Source organism: Siphateles boraxobius, unplaced genomic scaffold (assembly GCF_051911475.1).
Source record: "Siphateles boraxobius isolate OS27281-9 unplaced genomic scaffold, OSU_SipBor_1 186, whole genome shotgun sequence".
In the NCBI taxonomy this organism is placed as follows: Eukaryota; Metazoa; Chordata; class Actinopteri; order Cypriniformes; family Leuciscidae; genus Siphateles; species Siphateles boraxobius.
In genome coordinates, this window is record NW_027508795.1 from 112,647 (window position 1) to 132,993 (window position 20,347).

General features: G+C 37.8%; 1 protein-coding gene across 1 annotated transcript in view; it reads left to right on the forward strand.

Annotated features, from left to right (window-relative positions):
* The window catches only part of LOC143741304 (eukaryotic translation initiation factor 3 subunit H-A), a 75,870-nt gene that overhangs the window by 11,699 nt on the left and 43,824 nt on the right, over positions 1-20,347 (forward strand). The window contains exon 2 of the mRNA XM_077233737.1: positions 2,262-2,418. Within this exon, the coding sequence (XP_077089852.1) occupies positions 2,262-2,418 (157 nt within the window). The remainder of the gene's footprint in view (positions 1-2,261; positions 2,419-20,347) is intronic.

Here is a 20,347-nt window from a genome sequence, read left to right on the forward strand (position 1 = left end):
AGACAGCGTAATTAGACAGTGAGTGTATTTGTTCTTCCATTAACCCGGGGTCTTTCTCCATGCTTTTCTGCTCTGAGTGGTCTCAAAGTACATGTTAGGATAGACGAGCAATCTGGCGTTTTAGCCCTCTGAACTTGAGGAACTTAGACGGATTGATATTTTCCATTTCTGCCAATCTGCAAATTGAAGCTTGCACATATAAATTCTCTCCAGAGACTCGTCTAAAGCACATGTGAACGTAAGCCTGGTATTAGCATCAATCCCAGGAGATCCGATAGCAAGTGTCCGCTGAGATGATCACGGGTTTTACTGCATCTTGATTACACCTAAAATGCAAAGATCTGAATATTTTTGTGTTTTTAGAAACATGTTTGATTGGGATTAATGCCCCGTTTACACGGAGGTAAGACGCAGATATTTCCCTGCGGTTTGGCCTCTCATTTACACGAAAACCCCGTTTTATCACAGAAAACGATTATTTCTAAAAACTCCGGCCAGATTGGAGATTTCCGATAACGCCAGTTATGTGTTGCCGTGTAAAACGGGGTTTTAGGTTCTTGAACGTCACATTATGCGCCAGAAAATGCTTAACGTCACGTGAGCGCCCAGTTTGGCATAATTATGATGGCGCTCGACGCCGTATTTATGCGGGTTGATGTAAATGACAACTTTTTGAAAACGATGTTGTGTGCTCGATGTTATTATTGAAAACGGAGGGGGGGGGGGGGGATTCGTTTCTCTAAATACCCAGCTATGTGGCCTAGGACAGAGCGTTTTTTCAGACCAATGGAAAGAAAACATCCAAAATATACTTAAGTGTGCATTACTTTTTATCTATTAGCATCTGGAGATTTCGATTACAATGCAAGGTCGTTGAGTCTGTAATCAGCAGCACTTAGTTTATTTTCTTATTCTGAAGGTTTATTTACGTCATTCACCTGTTTTATAGAACACATTATTCCTGAAAACTAGGGATGTACCGATATTAAAATTTTGGCCGATACGATAATTCTTTAAATTTGAAAGCTGATAACCGATATATTGGCCGATAAATCTAAATCCAAATTTTTATATTATTTTTGAGAGCATGATTACAAAAACAAGTCACACCATTATGTTATTATAATTTTATGTAGCCTATATAACACTTGCCGTGCACACGTTGCACTTTACTGTATTTTACTGTACTTTAATGTCTTTTCCTTTTTTTGAAGTGATTACAATCATATTTGTATGATAATCCTTTTATGACTTAAACATGTAAGATGTCCTTGTGTATCTAGAAAGGCGTGCGCCAAATAAAATGTATTATTATTATCAATAATCATATTTCACGCAATTCAAAAGCATCATGTTGAACAGTGCGCATCTGAAGTGTCTCAGCTGATCAGGCTGATAACGATAACATTAAAAATGAACGTGTTGTCTCCCATTCAATAATTGTTGATGTTTAAGTCATAAAAGGAAATACAATACTGTTACTTCTGATGAGAAACAAGGTCTCCGCTTTCAAGTTCTGTCCATTTTTATCACGAAATCAAACAATAAGTGGCATTTTAATGCGTAAAGAGTCTTTCTTCCACTTTATTGCAAATTCTAGCACAAAAAAACATGCATGGACATCATGGGAATGTTGAAAGATACAGTACAAGTTGCATTTAGTTGTACAAACATTTCAGTTTTTATGTGAGTGCAAAAACATCTGAAAACAAATTGATTATAATATTGGTTATTTTAACCTGTTATATTAATGTACAAAATGAGAGGGTTCCCTGAATAGTTTACAGCATTAGTTGGGAGAGATTAAAAAAATAAAAAAAGATTTTTTTACAGCAACATTGCACATTAAATAAGTTATATAAAAAAAGTGAAATCAGAAAAAAAATATTTTTTGAACATTAAAGCATGTTAACCTTATTCTATTAAACCCAATAAACAAAATGATTATTAAATTTGCTTCATACAGCTAGTTTGATTCGTACATTTTGAAACCGTGGTATTTGACATGCGTAGTGAATGCTAACCAGGTGTGTGTGTGCAATTGTGTACCTGGTTACAACTCGCTAATCTTTCAGCAATAAATGTATATAAATGTTATTTCTGCTCACCGGCGCTCCTGCAAAGGCGACACAAAGACATTTCAAATGGCTTTAGGGGAGAGAAATTGCATCAGATATTATTCAGTTTGCTTCGCCAGACACAAACTTGTTTTCACAAGAAATGTCCCTGATCGTGCTGTGTGTGTGTGTGTGTGTTTGCAGGTGGTGTTGAAGATCATTAAGCACTACCAGGAGGAGGGCCAGGGCAGTGAGGTGGTTCAGGGTGTTTTGCTCGGCCTGGTGGTTGAAGACCGTCTGGAGATCACGAACTGCTTCCCGTTCCCGCAACACACCGAAGACGACGTCGAGTTCGATGAAGGTGAGGCGCTCGACAGTCTCGGGACGCTTAATCATTGATGAATGCACTCGGCACTCTGGGAAACGGAGAGAGAGAGGGATTATATGTGGAGTTCAGGGCGAGAGAGAGCTGTGAAAAGGGGATTGATTTTCGCTTTTTCGCTAGTGTATAATCACGATTAATAGAAATGGCATTAAAATACGTACTTTGGGGCCGTGAGTGGTGAGGAGGATTATATTTTATTTTTTGGTTACACTTTATTTTAAGGTGACATAGTTATACATTACTACATGTACTTACTATAATAATAACAACAGTCAATTATGCATAATTACAAGTACCGGTTAATGGAAACGCCGTCATTTCGCAATAGTTTTTTGTCGACATTTAGAAAAAATTGCAATGGTTTTGGGCAAATCTGTAATGGAAACACCTTAAAATAGTGTAACCCCAAATCCTAACTCTATTGTATGTTTTGTAGTAAATTTTACATGTAGTTACATTGTACTTACTGAAATAAGTACTGAGTAACATTAATTAACTACATCACCTTTCAAATACAGTTTTTATTTTACTTTTTTTATCCTAGTTTTTTACAGTAAGTGCATTGAGAAAATGTGCTAAGTAAATCTTTCTCAGAGAATTTTTAGTTCTTTTATTTTTGACTTTAATACCTTTAGAACATTAAACCCAGTTATTTAACTTTGGGAATGCTTGGGATAAAAACGTTTGGAAACCCCTGGTCTAGACAATTACATATTGATTTCAGGGCGAGAGAGAGAGAGAGAGCGGTGAAAAGGGGAATTGCTTTTCACGTTTTTGCTATTTTATATTCATGATTCGTTTTGATTAATAGAAGTTGCATTAAAATGCCTACTTTCTGTGTGGGGCAACATCTCCACACACACGAAAGAAGCTGCGAGCGGTGTTCCTGAATTAATTAATTGCTGTTTTATACATCATTAAATCAAGACAGTGACTAAACGGTCAACTCTGATCCTCTTAGCAGCATTAAAAACAAAACGGTTCATATTTTGGAGTCACGCAGGAGTACTAGAGCGCTCCGGTTGTAATTACTGAAGCTGTCACTGAGAATTTACAGTTTAACTGTTTGATTCTCACAAATATTCCCATTATAATAAATAAAGCTGTCTAAACCAGGGCTCCTCAAACTGGGGCCGCAAGTGAAGGTCATAATAATGTTTATTTTATTTTTTGGTAACACTATTTTAAAGTGACAGTTACACATTACTACATGTACTTACTATACTAATAACAGTAAATTATGCATAATTACAAGTAATTAACCCTAACTCTGTAGTAAGTACATGCAGCTAATTAATGTTACTCAGTACTTTTTCAGTAAGTACAATGTAACTACAACACCTTAAAATAAAGTAACTTTTTTTAATCATAGTTTTTATCAGTAAGTTCATGGAGAAAATGTGCTGAATAAATCTTTCCCAGAGAATTTTTAGTCATTTTATTTTTTGACTTTAATACCTTTAGAACATTTTTAACTTATTTAATTTTGTGTAATTTGGATTTTTAGGAAGGGATTTTTAGGGACTTTTTGATCCCTTGCAAAGAAAATCCTTGTGATAAAAATATTTGGAAACTCCTGGTCTAAACAATTGCATATAGTCTTCATCATGCTGAATATAAAGTGAGCATTCTAGCTTTGTTTCATTGCTTGCATTACACACTTCATTGCATTTGCCACGACATCCAAACTAATTCCAGTGATTTTGAATCTAAAAATTCTAATATTGATGTATAATTGTATCGTACGTGCATCACGCATCTGTGGGTCAGGCTGCTTGTAACTCGCTGGTTGTCATTTCTGATTGGCACAATGACACTCAAATTAGTGCTGTGTCGTTCACAAATGAATCTCTCATTCACTTTCATACACTGACTCATATTTCTCGTCCCTGCTCTTGAAGTGTTTCTTCTTTGGTGGTTTCTCCTTCCTGTATTGAAGACCGACTGTAGCGTAAGGAGCGTTTCATTGGGTTTTATCGCCCAGCTTCTCTGAATCATTTCTTTTGTTCGAGAGATTTTTTTTTTAGTATAGCTTGATTAAAAACTAAAAAATAAGATGGAAAATAAGTTCAACTTTTTTGTTATTTGGAGAAAAATGTTTAGTATTATTGCAATGACGCTCTTATAAAACAAGACTCTTATTTGTTGCCCCCTACTGGTGTAAATATGTAACACCAGTATCACTGAACGAATCGGTGAACGAATCGGAATGAATCTTTTTGGTAAACTGACTGAAAAAGAACGAGTCACGGAGATTAATCAATTTCCATTACTAACTGAAATAGAATACATATAATAGACATCTCTATGATCGGTGATAATGTTCAACCGTTATATAAAATAAAACTGACAATCACAGCAGCTGCAATTGCTTGGTTATCAATAATCTTGGTTATTTTAATTAATTGTGCATCTACCTTTTACTGTTTTTTCGGTTTTGTTTTTTATTTAAGCATATTATAAGGCAACTATAGCAGGGCTCCAGACTAACATTTGAGACCTTAGGTGCCATTAAGTTCTACAGACGGTGGCGCCACAACCGGATTTAGATTACTATTGTTTTAAATGAATGTGTAGTTACTGATAATATTACACGTTTGTTTATTGTAGATGCAGCTAAAATTAACTTACAACAGTAATGTGCAAAAAACTCATATTATAAGGAAAATTCAAATATTCTACTCTTATTGTTCTATAGTATCAAACCGAACTGACCGACAGCTGATTATAAAAGTAGCGCTCTTTACTTGCTTTGTGTAATTAACTCGCTATTTGAAGAAAAGTTTTTGTTTTTCCAAGAGACTTCGACTTCCTACTTTTTTCCACTTATTAGCGAGTATAAAATGTCTGAGCCGATACGTGGTCCTCTGCCGCCATCTACTGGTTATATATATTTTTAATAGTAAGTGCTTGTTTTCTTAAGTGTTAGTTTTCCTACATCTTTTAATCTTTAGCTTTACAAATCATCGCATTTTAAAAGAACATTAAAATTGAAGTGCTGGGAAAAGTGTGAAGCGCTTGAAAACCCTTGAATTTCACTCGTAATGGTTGTACGAACCCGGAGATGAATAATGTACAAGCAGTCGACTATTTCTGCCACAATACCATGGTTACAGTCATTAATAATACAGTTATTTAATGTTTCTACATTAAAGCCATGCTGAATGTTGGTGATTTGTGGATTGAAAAGCCTTCAATGACTTCTATAACTGGCACAATGTTTCTACGTCAGTGCTGTTTGATCAGATATGGCTTAAAAAAGAACGATTTGCTCGCAGACTGGAGGCCTGTATTGTTAACCTGCAATTATTTCCATCTCAACTTGCGATCATTGCTGTTTTCGCTTTGCAGCCGTACTGCCCATCCGTGGCAGTAAGTGTGTATTAGTTTTCTGCGCTGGCCTTGTCCACTGGTGGTTGTGTGACTATCTCCTGGACCCTTATCAGTTGGGTGTCAGGAGTCATCAAGAGGTCACACACACATTCTTGGCACTTTGTCTGAGTGGATGACCTTGCCGTTAGATGCTGCTTGTTAGCACAGTTGAACCGTTTGGCTGAGCTGAGCGCTAACAAGCCCAGATATAGCAGAACCAGAAACCAAACCGGTGTTGCTTGCCCAAGGACGACTGCTCATAGACTGTGCTTTATCTCTCAGCCGGCTTATGAAATATCGCTCCCTAATGCTGTCGAGGCTCGAATCAATACAGGCCGAGATACACTTGCCATGATAAGAGCAGGCGTGAGCTCCGGCACTGTGTGTTTACCACAGGGATGCACTGTTATTTCAGCAGCGAATAGATCAAGAGGAAAGTAGACATCCCCAGTGAAATTTCACTATTCTCCATACTAATTATGATATTGCAACAAATTATGAGTTAACAATTAAATTAAAACTGTCATATAGCATTCAAATATTGAGGAGTTTCATACACTAGCCTTCAAAAGTTTCTGAAATTGATCAATAATACTGTGATATTGTTAGTTTAAAACAGAGTTTTATGTTAATAAATAAAGTGTATTTTATTCCTGTGATCAAAGCTGAATTTTCAGCATCATTACTCATTCAGTGTCACATGATCCTTCAGAAATCATTCTAATATGATGATTTGATCAAAAAACAATAATTCTGATTATATCATGTGCTGCTGCTTCAGATTTTTGTGGAAACTGATGCATTTTATTCAGGATTCTTTGATGAATAGAAAGAACATTTGAAACAAAATCTTTTGTAACATTATAAATATGTCTTTACTGTCACTTTTGATCAATTTAATGCATCCTTGCTGAATGAAAGTTTTAATTTTTTAAACCTACCCAACCTAACTTTTGAACAGTGCTATACAAAGGTGAATTTACCTCAATTCAATATTTACACTATATACAATACAGATTGTTTCAAAGCAGCTTTACAGTGATTTAAGTATTGTTGCAATCAATAAAGTGCAATTAAAAGCAAGCATAAATGTTCTAACTTTTTGTTATTCTTTTACTTGATTTATTTCATTGATTTACTTTGTCCACTACATTTTAAGGCATTTCATTTTGTGAGTCAATTCATTTTAAGTGGTATTTTAAATCCATTTTTGCATGAAGAATAATGTATTTCACACCTTGTTGGTACATGCATGTTATTGTACCACATTGCATGGTGTTAAATAGAAAAAATATATATATTTGAATTGTTTAATCTAATTTAAGCTTTTCTCAATTAAAAATAAATTACGTCAATTTTTATTCATGCAAAGTCAACAAAATAAAATGAAGTCCTAAAGAACAAATGACAAGCAAATAATAAGCCGCTTTTCAACCATCAGGACAAATCGTTCTCACGCCGATCCATGTTTTCCTCATTATGTGGTTTGTATAGCTTTGGTTTTTTCATTGGATTATCCTCTTTATGATTTGATCCATCATGTGTTTTTGTAGTTTAAGTTATTGGTCAACTGGCGACTGCATGATAAAATTTGACCACATATGTCTATCATTCAGAAACTCAGTGCTTTGTTGTAGTGATACCGTACTAGACTAGTGTTTTTGCATTATTTTGCTGTTGTTTTCATTTTAGTATTGATCCTGAAGTACAGGTCCTTTTGACTTCTCTACATGAAAGAGAAAAGATGCCCGGTGTCAGCGTGAGCTGCATGTTAAGATTTTTCTCATGGATCACACTTGCAGCTCATCACTCATTCAATCCCATCATGCACACGGTGTGTTTTTCCCGCGTGATGAGTAATGGGATGTGGATAAGTGGAGCTTAAAGTGCATGCCGAAGGAAAGTTCCTTATGCCTCCTCCTGATTTACTGTTGGTTATTCACTGAAGTTTAACAAATTACATTATTTGGTTTCCTTTGTATTGTGGTCGTCTTAAAATGGAAGATAAGCTGAAAGGCTGAGGTTTTTTTTGTGGAAATATTCACCTTTGTGAAGTTATCTACCTAATAAAGCAGTGTGTGTATGCATTTCACTTTTTCTCCAGCTAATCTAGTTTTCTACTATTATTCTTCGGTCATTTGGATAAATGAATAGATGTAGTGTATTACGCCACAGAATAAAACATTATTAAAAGATAATTGCGACTTTTTATATCTCAATTGCGAGTTTACATCTGGCAATTGTGATTTTTTTTTTTATTATCAGTATTGTGAGTTTATATCTCAGTAATGTGAGTTTATTTCTCAGTATTCATATCATGACTTCATATCAAGCAATTGCATGTTATGAAGTCAGAATTGCAAAATAAAAAGTCGCAATTACCTGTTTTAGTTTTTATTCTGTGCCGTAAACAAGCTTCCATTATAATGCAATTAAGAACATATCTAATTTCGTTTCCTGCAGTTTTACATATTGTAGTGTTGACATTATTTGTCAAGCTCAAGCATTCAAACCTGTTACCAAGTTATTGTAATCAAAATGATCAAACAGATGCTTTTTAAAATTTATTTATTAGACTTAAGTCTATCAAGTGTAATGCAACATTAACTCATACTAACTGACCCCTACTCAGTGACCGCTTCATTTGAATTTGCAACCATTTTTGCACAGTTAATTTTGACATTTACTTAATTGCTAGAGTGTTTTTAAACTATTTAGACCCACATTTTGATTACAGGCTTTCAAACCTCCGAATATAAAATTCAACCACTTCTACACGAACATTCAGAAGTTTGGGGGCAATAATATATATTTTTTAAGTGACAGTAAAGAGACTTATAATGTTTTAAAAGATTTTTTTTTCAAATAAATGCGGTTCTTTTGAACTTTTTATTCATCAATGGGTCTCACTTTATATTAAGTGGCTTTAACTACTATGTACTAACATTGAAGTTAATAATTTGATATGGACTTATGGATTGGACCTAACCTTACCCGTATCACACACCTGACCCTAACCTTACCCGTATCACACACCTGACCCCCTAACCTTACCCGTATCACACACACCTGACCCTAACCTCAGCCGTATCACACACCTGACCCTAACCTTACCCGTATCACACACACCTGACCCTAACCTTACCCGTATCACACACACCTGACCCTAACCTTACCCGTATCACACACACCTGACCCTAACCTTACCCGTATCACACAAACACCTGACCCTAACCTTACCCGTATCACACACCTGACCCTAACCTTACCCGTATCACACACACCTGACCCCCTAACCTTACCCGTATCACACACACCTGACCCTAACCTCAGCCGTATCACACACACCTGACCCTAACCTCAGCCGTATCACACACCTGACCCTAACCTTACCCGTATCACACACACCTGACCCTAACCTTACTAGTATCACACACCTGCCCCTAACCTTACCCGTATCACACACCTGACCCTAACCTTACCAGTATCACACACCTGACCTTAACCTTACCAGTATCACACACCTGACCCTAACCTTACCCGTATCACACACCTGACCCTAACCTTACCCGTATCACACACACCTGACCCTAACCGTACCCGTATCACACACACACCCGTATCACACACCTGACCCTAACCTTACCCGTATCACACACACCCATATCACACACCTGACCCTAACCTTACCCGTAACACACACCTGACCCTAACCGTACCCGTATCACACACACCCGTATCACACACCTGACCCTAACCGTACCCGTATCACACACACACCCGTATCACACACCTGACCCTAACCTTACCCGTATCACACACACCCGTATCACACACCTGACCCTAACCTTACCCGTATCACACACACCCGTATCACACACACCTGACCCTAACCTCAGCTGTATCACACACCTGACCCTAACCTTACCCGTATCACACACACCTGACCCTAACCTCAGGCGTATCACACACACCGTACCCTAACCTCAGCCGTATCACACACACCTGACCCTAACCTCAGCCGTATCACACACACCTGACCCTAACCTTACCCGTATCACACACCTGACCCTAACCTTACCCGTATCACACACCTGACCCTAACCTTACCAGTATCACACACCTGACCTTAACCTTACCAGTATCACACACCTGACCCTAACCTTACCCGTATCACACACCTGACCCTAACCTTACCCGTATCACACACTCCTGACCCTAACCGTACCCGTATCACACACACACCCGTATCACACACCTGACCCTAACCTTACCCGTATCACACACACCCATATCACACACCTGACCCTAACCTTACCCGTAACACACACCTGACCCTAACCGTACCCGTATCACACACACCCGTATCACACACCTGACCCTAACCGTACCCGTATCACACACACACCCGTATCACACACCTGACCCTAACCTTACCCGTATCACACACCTGACCCTAACCTTACCCGTATCACACACACCCGTATCACACACCTGACCCTAACCTTACCCGTATCACACACACACCCGTATCACACACCTGACCCTAACCTTACCCGTATCACACACACCCGTATCACACACCTGACCCTAACCTTACCCGTATCACACACACACCCGTATCACACACCTGACCCTAACCTTACCCGTATCACACACACACCCGTATCACACACCTGACCCTAACCTTACCCGTATCACACACACCCGTATCACACACCTGACCCTAACCTTACCCGTATCACACACCTGACCCAAACCTTACCCGTATCACACAAACACCCGTATCACACACCTGACCCTAACCTTACCCGTATCACACACACCCGTATCACACACCTGACCCTAACCTTACCCGTATCACAAACCTTACCCGTATCACACACACCTGGCCCAAACCTTACCCGTATCACACACCTGACCCTAACCTTACCCGTATCACACACCTGACCCAAACCTTACCCGTATCACACACCCCTGACCCTAACCTTACCCGTATCACACACACCTGACCCTAACCTTACCCGTATCACACACCTGACCCTAACCTTACCCGTATCACACACACCTGACCCTAACCTTACCCGTATCACACACCTGACCCTAACCTTACCCGTATCACACACCTGACCCTAACCTTACCCGTATCACACACACCTGACCCTAACCTTACCCGTATCACACACACCTGACCCTAACCTTACCCGTATCACACACACACCTGACCCTAACCTTACCCGTATCACACACCCCTGACCCTAACCTTACCCGTATCACACACCTGACCCTAACCTTACCCGTATCACACACACCTGACCCTAACCTTACCCGTATCACACACCTGACCCTAACCTTACCCGTATCACACACCTGACCCAAACCTTACCCGTATCACACACACCTGACCCTAACCTTACCCATATCACACACCTGGCCCAAACCTTACCCGTATCACACACACCTGCCCCTAACCTTACCCGTATCACACACACCTGACCTTAACCTTACCCGTATCACACACCTGACCCTAACCTTACCCGTATCACACACCTGACCCAAACCTTACCCGTATCACACACACCTGACCCAAACCTTACCCGTATCACACACACCTGACCCTAACCTTACCCATATCACACACCTGGCCCAAACCTTACCCGTATCACACACACCTGACCCTAACCTTACCCGTATCACACACACCTGACCCTAACCTTACCCGTATCACACACACCTGACCCTAACCTTACCCGTATCACACACCTGACCCCCTAACCTTACCCGTATCACACACCTGACCCAAACCTTACCCGTATCACACACACCTGACCCAAACCTTACCCGTATCACACACACCTGACCCTAACCTTACCCATATCACACACCTGGCCCTAACCTTACCCGTATCACACACACCTGACCCTAACCTTACCCGTATCACACACACCTGACCCTAACCTTACCCGTATCACACACACCTGACCCTAACCTTACCCGTATCACACACACCTGACCCTAACCTTACCCGTATCACACACACCTGACCCTAACCTTACCCGTATCACATCTCAGTAGCATTAAAAGTGTTTTACAATACATGAAAACAATAAGTACATTGTACTTATTATTTGATGCAAGTACATAGTACTTAAAGCCACTTTAAAGAAAGTGGGACCCATCAAAGAATCCAGCCAAAATCCATCATGGTTATAAATATGAAGTAAGCAGCATAACAGTTTTCAACACTGATAATAATCATAAATGTTTCTTGAGCATCAAATCATATTATAGTGATTTCTGAGGGATCATGTGACACTGAAGACTGGAGTAATGATGCTGAAAATTCAGCTTTATTCACAGGAATAAATTACACTTTACTATATATTCACATAGAAAACAGCTATTTTAAATGTATAATAATTGAGATGTTATCTATTTTTGATCAAATAAAACAGCCTTGATGAGCAGAAGAGACTCTTTCAAAAACACCCCAAACTTTTAAACGCTAGTGTAAATTATTTTACTCTGACTTCCTGAGGTGGACGAGCATCTTTTTCTGAAGTCTAAGCTCCACATTTCACAGACTTTACATCTTTCCAGGGTTTGAGAGAGTGGATTGATTACGCTGGAGCTCATCCTAGTATCAGCGTGAGCCCCGGGAAGAAAAGATGCAGTTTGCTTGATTACAGGGTGAATATCTGCACGCATCAATGAAATCAGTGACCCTGAGCCTGACTCAAGCTTCCCGGGATCTGCAGATTCACTGAGCTCATGTGAAGCGAGGTTGAGATGACACAGGGGCGTCACGAGGAGCTTCAGGTGTTATCGATTAAACGGGCCCTACAGGGACGGGCACTGCCAGTCATGTGCGCTTCTCTAAGATTAGCCCACAATGTGGCCCTTAGATAAGCTTATCTAACCCTCTGCATTGAATAAAACACACTTTCTATTTGGCTTGTGCTGTTCACATGTGCGACAGGCGTTTTCAAACCCCTTTGTAATCAACTTGACCAACTAAAGTCCGTCTCCTGTTCTGAACTTATCTGTGAATCACAAGAAGCTTTTTGAAAATTCACGCCAGTCTTAAAATGCAGTACAAGAAATTGTATGCCATGTTGATGGTATATGTAGGACTAGGAAATAGGCGATTATGGAATATGTAGAATTATTGGGAAAAAATACAAAAACAACTTAAGTCTGGCTGTTGGGTTTTAAATTAGAGGCACACACATTGGATTTTTTAACTACTTAAAGGCTACGTCTACGTTAATCCGAATACATTTGAAAACGACGTTTTGGTGTAAAAACGCTCTTCGTCCCCACTAGCGTTTTCAGGCGTTATAGTTTGGATGTGAAACTTGGAAAACGCCTGAAAGCGCTAAATTCATATTTACTGTTCATGCGTGAAAGCTTACTGAGATATACAGACGGAAAAATAAATCAAGTTATCGCACATTTTATCTGGTAGGATCATTTTATTTAGCAATATATCTCAGCATTGACTTGATCGTCCAGGTCGCTCTTACTCACCATTATATGTTTGGTCTAAAACACTGATTTTTTACTACAGGACAGCAAATGTGAGTAAATTGTCATCTTTGCAGGACTGTGACATGAAGAGTGTGTGAAGTAACATTTTAGCAACCGTTTTAAAGTGAATAGCTCATAACAGGCGCAACACCGGTATAAACATGAATATCTATTGGTACAATATGCGTCATGTGACTAAACTTACATCATCGTTTTTAAATACCTCAGGTTTCAGTCCACGCTACAACGTCAAAATGGCGTTTTCCAAATGTATCCACTTTGAAGAGTGTTTTCATTAATAAAAACACTGTTTAAGTGTGGATGGATGACAAAACGGATCGAAAAATACGTGTTTTGTAACGAAAACGTGTGGACAAGACCTAATATGGCTTTTTTGGTCACTCACACTACCTGAATATTTATAGAAAACAACATAAGACAATATAAGTTCACTCAGCTAGTCCTAGCCTATCACTGAAGGCAAAAAATCCTTCTTTCCTTTTAAACGTCCTTGTTAGGAGCTTGTCTGATAGTTTAGTGAAGCTGCAGCCTTTATAAACCTTAGGATTGGCGTCTTTGGCAGATTCGGCACATTTGGGGAAGAAGTGTGCGGTGTTTACACTTACAGAGGTGAAATTACAAACAAAAAATACACATTCTATCTTAAATCACATCCTTAGATTTAAAAAAGCTTCTTAACCTCTCTGTGCGTATGATTTACAGTCTTAAAACGCATTACAAAGTAACTTTATACCGTTTTAATGGTATATGTAGGACTAGGAAATGATGAAATGTTGAATTATTGAAAATTCATTCACAGCTTCAGGTGGTAATCCAGCCATGGTATGACACTTTAAGTGGCATTAATTTTCAATAATTCAACAGTTCAAATTCAGTTATTTTTTACTTTTAATGTGGTTGCCATTTAAGACATTTTTTACATCAAGACATTTTTTTTTCTTTCTTACTTGCGAGTTCAAGCTTCCATTTCCATTTTGAAAGGGACTCATTAACTTAAAGTCCCCCTGTAGTCAATCATTTTATCCCATAACTCATACTTTTCAAGGAAAAAACATTTAAATGTCATTTTGGGGATCAAAGATGTCTTCATGCCTTCAAAATATCTTGAATGTAACTCGACACCCTTCCCTTATTTAGTATACGCGGTTCTATGAATATGCAAATGAGCCCCGCCTCCACTCACTCACTCAGAGATCCACACGTCGACGATCACATGTTGATCTGATTGGTTAAAAGGTAGTTTGTGACGTCAGAAACACCAGCGATTTCAAAGCGTGTTTTTCAGACTGTCTTTGGTTCACTGCAGTTTTAAGGAGAAAATACTCGACTTATGAATTTACACATGGTTTAAGCACATTAAAAACACCACTTAGACATATAAACAACATTAAAAGCTTGATTTTCACCACAGAGGGACTTTAAAAACCTCAATTTAATTAAATTTGGCAAAATCCTGAAGTTTAATTGTAAACCCCTAGAGGTTTCACTGGGAAAGACACCTGAACCGCAACTCTAATGTTCACCTTAAGGGTAAGTTAATCAGTGAGGAATCACGGCCCATTTCCCGTTTGGTTTCTCAGGGGACGTGGCCCGCCATCATGACCCTGGCAGTGTTCCCATCTTCTACTTAAATGGCCTGATTTATTAATGGTCCCTGATGCCACCACTGAATGTGTCCTGTCCAGGGTTTTAGTGGATTGCTCTGCACCTCTCTCAAAGCATAATTAATCACAAGTGCTGGAAGATCAGCCTCGGTGACGAGCGCGTATCTTCTGGGAATCACGCCATCGTGACTCCAGAGTCTGATGAAGAGAAGCGTTTGAATGCATGAAGTCACGTCTCGAGTGCCACTGATGTGTCTTTTATCACTCGAGTCGCTCTGCACTGACAGCAAACCCTGGGCTTTAGAGTTGGAGCTTCTTGTTTTTGAGATTTCTGTGAATACAAATATCAATTCAACAGGTAGAAACTGCTTTTGCAGGGACGTATAATATTAAAGACTGAGAACTATTATTAATCGGTGTATATATTGGATAAGTGGCAAGAGGAGTGGAACACTTGCAAGAATAATAAACTATATGAAATTCATCTGGAAATTTCAAACAGACTTTTAATCACTATTAATACTAGATCTGATCGAGTGTCTTCACCAGATGTCGTATAAGTCACAAGTTTGACTCGTGCTTTCTTTATGCATGTTTTATAAGATCCCCTCTCTGTTAAACACATTTCATTGGACTTTCCTGGGTTTAATACAAGTAGAATGCTTGAGGACTTATTTAGTAAGATTATGCCTGAAAAGGTTTTGGATTTTTTCATGTTAATGTACATTTTATTTTAATATATAATATGACTTGTGTTTGTTTGCTTGGTTTTATTGTATTTATATGATGTTTTTATTTTTGTAATTTAATTTTTGCATGAAAATAGCCTTAGATGCTGACATGGCATTAAATAAAACAAGCTATCTATTGATTAAAGTTATTTTGTTAGAGCACATTTTTAGCTTGTGGTAAACTATTCATTCGTGCAAGTTAATCAAGCAACGCCATTTTTTTTTTTTTTTTAAATCAATATTTAATTTCACTCAATATTCTGAAGTCGGTTGCAACTTCCGGTTAACGTGGACTTTAACACAGGGTTCGTACGGGTGCTTGAAATCCTTGAAAATGCCTGAATTTTGATGTGTTTTCAAGGTTTGAAAAGTGCTTAAATTTGGGATAAATGTTTGAAAATGCTGGAAATCGTAACTATTTCTTTCACAACAAATACCTATCTGACTGAATAGTTTGTTTATTAAATGGAGAAATAAAATGTAGCCCTTCAGATACAGAGCGATTTGCGCTACGCCGGTCAAAGCAAAAGTAGGCGGAGTTTTCATTTTGATTTCCGCGCTTGTTTGGATGCCCAGTTTTATTGACTGCGCGGGTAATCGTCACGGAGCGCAGTGGCAAAAGTTGAACTATTTTTTACTTTGACCACGTCGTGCGCTCGAGCTCGCCAACGCTGCGCCCCGCTTTGGTCGACTCGGCAAAAAAACGTCCTCGCGTGGCGCAAGCCGTTGAAATAAATGGGTTTCATAGCACAGCGCATTCTGCGTCCTGTCTGAAAGGGCCATTAGTGACTAAAAGTACTTGGTGTGATAATGTAATGTTAGTAGGCCTATTGCATGTCCATTATGGCACGTTCATTTGTGGAATATGCAGTGAACATAGCCAAAGTTACAGCACAGTAACTGTAACGTTAACTACCCGCAAACGTTAGCTCAGTGCATAACCGTTGATTGCTGAGCAGAATCGTGTCAGATAGTGTCATACAAGTAGCCGACTGTAAGGTTGAGGATGGCCTTATGCAATACTTACACTGCTCAATTCCAGTAAATGTATGTCTTGGCAATGAAATGCTTTTTTTTCCCAATTAATATAGGCTATTTATCAGGCAGTGCCCTGTGCACCGTCAGAGTCTTCTGGGTTAAAATTGAATTACAGGTGTTGCTGCACCATCTCAGATTTTGTTCAAACCTTGTCTATATCAAGAATGTGTCCCAAAACAGCCTGAAAATCATATTATCTGGGAAGCAATATTTGGACATTATTATAATGAAAAGTATTATTCATAGGCATTATCTACTTAGTGATACATTTAAAAAAAATAAAACTTGCTTAAATATCTGGTCCTTCTGCTATTACGAAATACAGTTTTGCCAGTTTATAGCATTATCTCTTTTAATGTGATAAAAACACTAAATAATAATTTTGACTATTGGTATGTAATTTATGTTGGTGTAAGGTGCTGGAAAAAGCTTTAAAATGGACCTTGAAAGTGCTTTTAAAAAAGTGCTTGAATTTGACCTTGGAAAAGGTGTACGAACCCTGTTAACTATCCTTATCAATTAATCCCAAATGACTGTATAAGGAATTAATTAAATCAGGCATTTTGAACTTCAAAATGTCAATTCACATTTATTTGTATAGTGCTTTTCACAATATACATTGTTTCAAAGCAGCTTTACAGAAAATTCATGAATCCACATTTTATATATATATATATATATATATATATATATATATATATATATAATGTGTGTGTATATGTATGTGTGTGTGTATATATATATATATATATATATATATATATATATATATATATGTGTGTGTATATATGTGATCTGTTATCGGAGATGACAAAGTTATGTATTTCAGAAATGTACATACACAAAATCACAGTAATAAAAAAGTAATAATGCCAGAAACAATGAGTTTACTGAAGTGATATTTTTAAACTAATACATTTACTCTAGTATTATTTTTTTTTTTTTGATAACTCTTAAGTCGCTCTGACTGCAAACCTGGGTTTTAGAATGAGTTTATTTTTAGACCTGGACATTTCTGTGAATACAAATATTAATTCAACAGGTAGAAACTGCTTTTGCAGGGACGTATAATATTAAAGACGGCTTGAAATCAAAATGTACCGTTTGTTTTGTTAGCGAACATTTACTAGTCTTGTGTTAAACAACTCATCCGTGCATCTTAATTCACCCCAGAAAATATTTTTCTTTGATCTATATCTGAAAACGTACTTCCCCTCTAGAATGGCTTTCTTTCTTTCTTTGATGAACGAGCTGAATGAAACGCCTACTTTTCTAGATCCAATCAATTCCCAGAAGTGAAAAACAAGCCACTCCCCTCTATTTTCCTCATTAAATATTCAATTTCAGTCAGAATATACTGAAGTCTGATTCAACTTTCGGTTAACTTGGACTAATCTAGTCATCCCTAATGACTGTAAATCATTAAAATTCAGTAAATCAGGCATTTTTAACCTTGTGTTTGGGAAGATTAGGTCAGATACAGGCAATAAAGTTTATTTATTCATAAACTAATACATTTACTCCAGTATTCATTTTACAGAACTGACAAGAAACTCTTAAAGTTTGATGTAATGACAACTTTAGAACAACTAAATGGCATTTATACAAGAAAAATGATAGTCATAATTTGACCAGAATCCAGATGCAAGTATAAACCAAATAAGTTTTGAAAATGTAGCATTGAACATTTGTGATTTGTATAATTGTGAGAGGTTAACATGAGCCTTTCAATGCTTTCTTCAGTTAGATCATTGCAGACTGAAAGATTGCTTGTAAACAGTGGTTGAGAAAGTTGTGACAGGCCGAGTATTTTCCAAATTAGCGTTCCAGCTGAACAGCAGCGGAGCGATTGAAGTTGCACTTTGCCAACACGTCGACAGAATTAAACGCCATCTGTCAAATTATGAAAGGTTGTGAACTGACATGTCACAATCGTATCACTTTGGATAATTAATCTACAAACTTGATTTGCATTTCCAGAAGGAAATGACAGTGCTTGCAAGGCGGCAGAAGAGTAAATTTGGGCTTTAGTTCTGATTAAATCTATTCTGCTGGTCATTGGGAGATTTTAAAACTTAATTTGTAAATTAATATTGATTATAGTACAATGTCTAAAGTGTAACCTTACATTTAAGTAACTACATGTCCGATAACTCTTTTAGTTTCAGGTTAGTAGAATAGGTTGGCATGTAGTTTTAAAGTTAAAGTATTGTCTAAAGTGGACTATCAAAATAAAGTGTTACTAAATTCTATTTTTTTAGGTGTTCAAGCACGAAGTGCTGAAAACATATTGTAATTGCTATTTGAAAAAAAAAAAATCTCCTAAAACGCATCGTGCAGCCCAAACCGTAAGGCCCAGACACTTGATAATCGGCCAGATGGTATGCCACACGTTTGGGGGCAACCTATCAGAGTATGACCCCGATTGGCCCATAGGTGGCGCTACAGCAACCAAAAGTACTAAATTGCTCATAACTCATCGACTCATCGGTCCTAGCCTCAAGCTTTTTACACCACTGTAATCCTTGGCTCAAGACGGACAAATGTATATCTCCAATTTTGATTTAGGCAAGAAAATTGTTCCGCTATGTCGAATTTTGTCTAAAACCTACTTTTGCGAACTAGTCCCTGGTTTTTTGCCCAATCGGAAACAGACCAGTCTAGGACAATTCTCTGGACTCTCTAAATCAATAATTATTGAAAAAAAGTTGAACTTTGTCCTTTGGTTTGCTATAACAGGGTCATTTAGAAAATGGGCGTGACAAAATACACTCAAAAGCCTATAAATCATAAATAAAAACTCAGAACTTCACAAACATTGGTGAGCATATGTGTCATAACATGGTGAAGAAGCATGCAAAGTTTCATGGAGATTGGACCATAGGTGGCGCTATAACTGTTAAAATTTTTCAAAACCATGTATTTCCTATGGTAAATTGCCTGTTTTAGCTGTAAATGGTCTTTTCCATCTACGATCATATAATGTTCATATCATAATGTTCAAAACCATCATAAGTCATTCTAGAATGTGGTATATCATGGTAAATCATGCTAAAACATGGTCGATTCCATCTATGATGTCAGTGGTTAAATGCTTGCTACATAAAACTTAATGTCTTTTGATGCTTGTTGGGTTAAAAATCTTTAAATGCCTTAACTGCTTGAACACCGCTAAATGCTGCTTGCAGCTTTAATTTTGTTTTGTTTTTCAACCAACAAAAACATTAAGTATAACAAACTAACAATTTAAATTTTTTACAGCATTTACGTTTATTCCAGTATAGCATATTTATGGGAAGTAAAGAACAATTGTATAAATTACCTTGCCTTAAATATTGTATAAATGTGTTTGTTAGTTCATGAAACTGAATGCATTAATGCATGTTAACGAACATTGTTAATAGTTTGAAGCATCGAACCTGCCGTCCAAGTCATTTCAGATTAGTCTTCCTTTTTCCTTTTGTTGAAGACGCCAAACATAAAAATGATAATACGAGCATGTAAAGCAATGACAGTAGCTCTTGTGTGTGGCTGTTGGGTAATGCTTGTTATAATCTGCTTCTCCGGAGGGCCATATTTCATCCAGCGCTGCCATAAGCCACGACTGCG